General features: G+C 48.2%; 1 protein-coding gene across 1 annotated transcript; it reads left to right on the top strand.

Moving 5' to 3' along the window:
- Positions 1-4468: 4468 nt before the first annotated feature.
- Positions 4469-7208, top strand: LOC129395750 (testis-specific Y-encoded protein 3-like). The gene is made up of 6 exons (XM_055107178.2): positions 4469-4945; positions 5553-5630; positions 5759-5870; positions 5972-6117; positions 6224-6305; positions 6999-7208. Exons 1-6 carry the CDS (start codon positions 4592-4594, stop codon positions 7019-7021), a joined length of 795 nt encoding a protein of 264 aa, XP_054963153.1. The 5' UTR covers positions 4469-4591; the 3' UTR covers positions 7022-7208.
- Positions 7209-7509: the final 301 nt, after the last annotated feature.

Raw genomic sequence — 7509 nt, forward strand, 5'->3', positions numbered from 1 at the left:
GTGTGTCCTCACATAGTTGTCATTTTTGTGGTGAACAAACATGGCATGCACTGTATTCAAATATTTTTAGAGAAAGAATATGTTACCACTAGTTATAGTGAGCATGCTGAAGAAAATATTTTTAACCTATTCCTCCTTTATAACTAGAAGTATGAGTTCTTCATCCAGCATCTCGTCAGTGCACCCTCTTCACCGCAGTCTTTGGAGTCTTACTTCTCTGAAGTCCGCTTTTTTGATTTCATATAAGAATGAGATCACGTGCTATTTTCCTTTCTGATACCTGGCTTATGTCACTTAACAGAATGGCATGCACACATTCAACAGATTCCCATATTCAACATATTTCCATTGCGCATACGTGTTTTTGCTGCATTTTTTAATCCATTTATCAATGGAGGGACACTCAGATTGCTTCCGTATTTTGGCTACAGCAAAAACGTAATGAGTGCAGCAATAATTGCATGGGTGCACGCACCACTTCAACATACTGATCTGTGTACTAGTGGGCGTGCCCGGGTATTCTGATTTGCTGGATCATATAGTGGGTGGTTCTACTTGTAGATTTCTGAAGACTGTTTATACTTAAATAAGAGCCATAAAGCTTCTTTAATGCCAGCACTAATTTACATTCTCCCCAAAAGTGAGCAGGGAATTCGTTTTCTCTGCATCCTCACCAGAGATTAGGGTTTTCTTTTCTTTCTTTTTTGTTTGACTTTCGGATAATATGCATTCTGACTGAAGTGAGAAGAAATCTCATTGTGTTTTTGATTTGCATTTTCGTGATGGATTGGGGATACTGAGGACCTTTTAGTGTGTCTTCTGGGCAACTGTATGTCTCAGTTTCACAAATGAGTCTTCGCAGCCTTCGCCCATTTGTTTTCATGCTATTGAGTTGTTGGGAGTTCCTTCTGTACTGTGACTATTCAATCATTGCTCCCATCCTGTAGGATGTCCCTTCTGTATGTTGAGTTTTCTATGGTGTGGTGAAGCACTTTAGTTTGCTATGATTCCATTCTCTGTTTTTGATGGTGTTTACTGTGTTCTGGCAGTCACTTTGAGACCATCATTGCACACACGGACGCCATGGAGCTTCTTCCTTGTGATCTCTTCTGCTATTTTTATCGTTTCAGATCTGACACTGGAGTTTGGTGATAAATAATCCACTTGTAAAATCCTTTGTGTGGCTATTCACATTTCCCCAACCTAGTTTATAGAAGATACTTGATTTTGCATTGGGCGTTCTTGCTTCTTTGGGTAAAGGCGGTGAGATGCAAATGCAGTGACTTAGTTCTGGGCTCCTGTTGTTTTTCCTGAGCTCTAGTCTCTGCTTTTCTGCCAGTGCTATTGTATTTTGGTACAAAAAGTTTTGTAGTAGTATATCATGAAGTTAGGTAGTGTGGTGGCTCCAGCTTTGTGCTTTTTACTGGATTGCTCTGGGTTTTCAGGATCTTCTGCCATTTCATAGCAAATTTGGGATTCCCAGATTGTTTTTCTAAGAAGATTGTATCATTGATATTTTTACAGGGGTTGTATAGAATCTGAGGATGCCTCAGGTAGTAGTGATGTCAATGCCGTTTAGACAATGTGCGTGTTTGTGTGCACATGCTCAGGGCCAAGAGACACTGGGTGTCCTCACCAATACTGAGGTGGGCCTTAATATCCAGGCAGATTGCCTCTGGAAACACACAGAATGTCCTGTTCTGTTTTGCCGTCTCTTCACATTTCCTCCCCTGTGAGCCCTGTGTGGTCCTCCAGATTCCCCGTGCGGTGGCCTGCCTTTTTTGGGGTGGGGAGTTGGTGGGTGAATGAGGATGGCGGAGGGAAGCAAGCATGTCAGTGGAGCGTGGTGTCATCCAAACGGTACTTAGCAGGCCTGGGAGAGTCATTCTGGGAGGACGCAGACCTAGACAGGCCTCAGGTGGGCATCTGTGTGGAGGGTGAGAGATCCCTGGTTGAGCCCAAACTGAACCCCAGGTAGAAGCAAGCCTCAGGACAGGGAAGTAGCTAGCAAGGGATGATGAGGCAGCTATCCCTTGATCCTGGCTTCCCACCCATTGACCTTAGCTGCTTATGCCTATTAAGCAGATTACGGTTCCCCCATCGTGAAATGTGGGTACCACAGTTCCCTGATGGGCATTTCTCCACCAGCCCATGATGGCCTGAGTTTCCTTACTGCAGTCTCCTCCCTGAGCCTTGGCTTCTCTATGTGTGTCCTACCTCCAGGACCCACAGGCCTCTCAACCCCCAGCCCTGGGCTGCTTCCCTAGCCTCTTCTCTGTTCCCTCTCTGAGGGCCTAACTCCCTTGGGTAGTGCTGCAGAATATAGAGCCACAGGCCCTGGCTGATGATCTGGTGGACTGGGCAAATTGGCCGTGACAGGTCAGGTTCTGGTTCAAAGCCAATTCCTCCGATGCCAAGGAATGTCGAAGAAGGTCCTTTGCGATGATGCCCCATAGCTGCCCCACCTCAGCAATCGTGCCATAACCTGGGCCGTCACAGTCAGACAACCAGCTGAAGAAGCTCAGGCAGTGACCTGCGGGAAACTCGGGCTTTCACTTGCATGACCCTGGAACCACTGGACTGCAGTGGAGCCAGTCGCCCTGTATCCTGGAGGGAGACGAGTCAGGAAGGCTCACGCCAGGCCCAGCTTCCGAGGTACTACCCCCTCTACTCCTCATGGAGGATGCCAATGCAATACTCCTTAGTCATCACTTTGTTTCCGAAGTAAATGTTGTGATGAAAGGCAAACTTCTTCCTACCACTTGTATTCAGGGTGGCCGAGTTCCTCCACCTGCCTGTCCAAGAAGGAGAAACAGGGCTGTGAAGGGGCAATTTCATCTAGGTGGGCTGAGGTGGCATTCTAGCCGGGGTGAAGCATGCGTTTCCCCTTCCCAGCTTTCCCGCTGAGACACACCTGAGCCCCAGAAGGACCTCAACCAGACCAGGACCGTAGCACCCTCCCCCAGACCCAGGCTTTCCATCCTGACCTGCAAATCCAACATGCAGCTTTGAAGGACTTTCTCATGGTTTCTGAGCTCCTTGCTCTCACCAGAAAGAATCAGAACTTTTAAAGTGTTCTTTACGCCAACTTACATTTTTCATTTGGACTACCTCATGTTTTGGATGAGGCATGTATTTTTACATTTATTTTCACCCTTATTGTACCTCTATGATAAACTGCTTGCTTACATTCATACCATAATTATGTCTCAGGTTACTTGTCTGTTCCTAAAGATTCACTGAAACAAAGAATTGTATATATGCTTGTATCTTTCAGCAGCCGTATGTCAGATAGCACTGCACATTATTGCAGACATCGCATATACAGGTCCAAAGGTAGATGAAGAAGAAGAAAGCAAGCTTGAAACTCTATACATTCCTAAAAGCATATCAGAAACTCACAAATAACAGTGAAATCAAAGAATGATCCCAGCCAATTCCATTACATACCTAGACTGAAATATGAAACTTCAAAGAAAAGACAGATTAGAACTTTGGGTTTGTAAAAATTGTCCTAAATAGATATAAGTATTGGTAACTTTGTCTCACTAGAAAACGTAAACAAAAATCCATGTTTTTCATGTTTGTAAATATACATAGTTTTATATCCATCAGTTATGACATGCAAGAAGTAATAAAGTGAAAGTACAATAAAATGATATATGGAACTTCCTCAGTCTTAAAATATTCCATGGAGACTGTCAATTTTATGAAAACTATAAAGAATGCTTCATGAAACTACATTGTACAGTGCCATTTACTATTTTACGTACATTTGAAATAATCAACAATTAAAGGGAATACATCAACATTATTTAATACGAATAACGTTATTTTTCTTGAGTAATCCTGTTGGAATTAAGGATTTTAAATAAAACATTAAAAACAAATTATATTGACTGCTTTCAGCTTTGGATGAAATCATACTTGTGTATTTGTAGTAATGGGAAGCATAACTTTCTCCTCACAATTAATCTTTTATAAGGCAGGCGACTTTCCTCCCACGTGCCCGCCCCGATCACTTCCCCCAGGACACCCCTGCCGCCCTAGCCCCAGGAACCAGAGAGTTTTCTCTGGATCTGCAGTATTACTTCCGTACCATCTACCTGGCCTGCCTAACGAAGAGAGACGTTTCCTGTGTTCGTGACACATAGAGATGTTCATGGCTTGCCACCCTGAGGATGTCAGGGCACAGGGCTGCCATGCCCACAATTCCAAAGGCCACGCAGCCCGCGTGTGCCTGGATGCCTAGCTACCCGGCACAAGCTCCAAGGGCTTCTCGGAGGAGGCTTGGGCAGGGAAGGCGGGGGGTGGGGGGCTGGAGATGCAGGCCCGCCAGTGGCTGTGCCGCCCAGGGAGACGCCCACCGCCCTCCCATTGATTGGCCACGACGGGAGGAAGTCGGCCTGGGTGCGGCCCCTCGGCCCTTCGCGCGCAGTCCCTTAGGGGGCGCCTGGAAGCCCGGCGCATGCGCCCTGAGGGCTCGCTGAGCTACCGGGTGCCATAGAGGCTGCGGCAGGGTTCCTGTGGCGTGGGTCGGGCAGCACAGGCCTTGGTGCGTGCGAGTGCCGAGGAGGGCACCGCCTTCAGGATGGAGGCTGTACAGGAGGGGGCGGCCGGGGTGGAGAGTGAGCAGGCGGCTTTGGGGGAGGAGGCGGTGCTGCTGTTGGATGACATAATGGCGGAGGTGGAGGTGGTGGCGGAGGAGGAGGGCCTCGTGGAGCGGCAGGAGGAGGCCCAGCGGGCACAGCCTGGCCCTGGGCCCATGACCCCAGAGTCTGCACTGGAGGAGCTGCTGGCCGTTCAGGTGGAGCTGGAGCCGGTTAATGCCCAAGCCAGGAAGGCCTTTTCTCGGCAGCGGGAAAAGATGGAGCGGAGGCGCAAGCCCCACCTAGACCGCAGAGGCGCCGTCATCCAGAGCGTCCCTGGCTTCTGGGCCAATGTTGTATCCTTCTCAGTGTTTCTTCGGCCTTTCTAGTGGAGAGGTGCTCTCGGGGAAGTGTAAGTGACCGATGGGCAGCTCGGCGTCGATGTGACTCTTTGGGGAACAAAGGGGAGTTGCCACGGACAAATGTGGCTGCGGAAAGCCACAGCAGGCGTGGGTACTATTGTCCTGCAAGCGGCAGAGAAACCCTTGGTGATGCCGAGCAGCAGACGTTTGGGGCATCTTTTTGAAGAGCAGAAGCGAGTTCAGACCAGAAGAGGTTTTTCGGTGAAGCAAGCTATTTTTAAGGGAGTGTGATTGCTGCCCCTTGCTAGTCCGATCTGGGACTGGGCGTCTTCGGCTCTAAGCAGATTCTGCCACTCCTCAGACACCAGCAAGTCTCTGCAAATCGCGCCTCCCCATGTCAGTGCAGTCAGCCTCAGAATCATACACCCTCTGTGAACACAGGAGGCCTTAGTTTACGGGGAGGGGGAGGTGAAAGGAGATCATACATGGAAGCAGATCTGAGAAATCCCCTACCCCAGCCTCTGGGTGCTCTTAGGCCTTCTTCCCTGTTGCTCGTCGCTTTCCCTTCCATCGTGTATAAAGTCTCTTTGACCTAAATCAGATTGCAAACCACCCCCAGATGTCAGCCCTGATCACTGACGAAGATGAAGACATGCTGAGCTACATGGTCAGCCTGGAGGTGAGGCCAGGAAGACTGAGGCGAGAGGGTTTAGCGGGGGAGGGTAAGGGAAATAATTCATTCCTGTAAGCAAGAGTGAGCACCTCACCCGAAAACGTATTTAAGCTTTCTCCACCTTGTCCTGACAGGTGGAAGAAGAGAAGCATCCTGTTCATCTCTGCAAGATCATGTTGTTCTTTCGGAGTAACCCCTACTTCCAGAATGAAGTGATTACCAAGGAATATCTGGTGAACATCACAGGTGACAGGTGGCTCCCAGGATGGGTAGTGGAAGGAAGATGGCGGGTGGATCATTGCCGACGTGATCCAGCCCCCTTCCCACAAAAACTCCTGTCTCTGTAGAATACAGGGCTTCTCGTTCCACTCCAATTGAGTGGTATCCGTATTATGAAGTGGAGGCCTATCGCCGCAGACACCACAGCAGCAGCCTTAACTTCTTCAACTGGTTCTCTGACCACAACTTCGCAGGATCTAACAAGATTGCTGAGGTGAGTCCTCACTGGGAAACATGAGAAATGACCCCGTGTGTTCCCAGCTGCTTGGGTCACCTTTCTGAGCCCTGATGAGGCCTTTCCCGATTGAGTCCCCTGACAGATCCTATGTAAGGACCTGTGGCGCAATCCCCTGCAATACTACAAGAGGATGAAGCCACCTGAAGAGGGAACAGAGACGTCAGGTGAGCCGTTAGTTGGGACTGGAGCTGTTTGATGCCTAGTATAAGGGGGTTGATGCACCTGCCTATTCAGGGAGCCTGGGTGCTCATTTCAGAAATGTAGAAATTGAGGCTCCTTTGGTACATGTAGAAATTCCTTGAGAGGAAGACAGAGAGTGACAGAATCCAGGACGTTCATGGCATTGGGCTGAAAAGGCACATTAGAGACTTCACGCAAAGCAGGTGATAGCTGTGGAGTCTTAAGCCCAGTGAAGAATCGTCCATTTCCAGAATCAATGAGGAGTAAAGCTGAAAATCATTCAGTTCAGTCTGTGGCACTTGATTCCATGGCTGTGAACCCCTCCGGCAGTCATCCTACCAACCCCATAAGATTGGGCTCCCTGAATGTGCGTCCTGATCATCCTTGCCCCAAACCACAAAGGACTGTTTAGATTGATGGATTTCCTTAAGCTGTTGCCCCATCAGACTTCTGTGTGCTTTTAGGGTACAGTGCATCTTGTTAGCTGACTCCCCTCACAGACAATACTGGGAATGGGGCAGGGATTGCGCAGAACAGTTTGTAACACGTGGTAGGAGGAAGTTTAAGGGATCACAAATGGGGAAGGGATATCCTTTTCTCAGCGGGCCCCACAATTGAAACATTTCCAAGTATGGCTCAGAGAAAATGCGTTTTAACGTGAGTTTGTGTTTCTCTAGGGGACTCCCAGTTGTTGAGTTGAATATGATGGAGCATCAGATTTTACCTAATACAGCAGAACTCCTAAAAAGTTACAACAGTATGCAGGACGGCAGTACTCAGCATGGTCTTATGCACAGGAACTAAAGGAAAAAGAGGTCGAGTCACCAGAAATCAGGAAGAGGGGGTAAATTTGGATTGTATGGAATGAAAAATAAACATTCTCAAGGATGTGTGACTCTGTGTCTGTGTGTGTGTGTGAGTGTGTCTTTGTGTTTGTGTGTGTGTGTATGTTTATCCACTTTATTCGGGTGTGCTAATGAATTGATCCATCCACGTGCTTTATTCTCTTCATGGAAATTACCAGTCTGCGTTGGAGCTGGGCCTCTAAAGTTGTAGAGTGAATGGGTGTGGGATGTGTTGGGATTCTTCCTACAGGACAGAGTGGGGGAGGTAAAAGCAAAAGACAGCTTAGTTGGAGGCTGACTTCATCCTATGGAAGCAGAGATAGTTCAAGGAATGGGGTTACTG

The sequence above is a fragment of the Pan paniscus genome, chromosome Y (genome assembly GCF_029289425.2).
Source record: "Pan paniscus chromosome Y, NHGRI_mPanPan1-v2.0_pri, whole genome shotgun sequence".
In the NCBI taxonomy this organism is placed as follows: Eukaryota; Metazoa; Chordata; class Mammalia; order Primates; family Hominidae; genus Pan; species Pan paniscus.

What these genes read in the sequence shown, in the direction of transcription:
- LOC129395750 (XM_055107178.2), top strand. Translation starts at nt 4,592, where the DNA reads ATGGAGGCTGTACAGGAGGGGGCGGCCGGGGTGGAGAGTGAGCAGGCG. An exon ending in ATATCTGGTGAACATCACAG is followed by an intron (nt 5,871 to 5,971) that starts GTGACAGGTGGC and finishes CTGTCTCTGTAG; the next exon opens with AATACAGGGCTTCTCGTTCC. An exon ending in GATCTAACAAGATTGCTGAG is followed by an intron (nt 6,118 to 6,223) that starts GTGAGTCCTCAC and finishes GTCCCCTGACAG; the next exon opens with ATCCTATGTAAGGACCTGTG.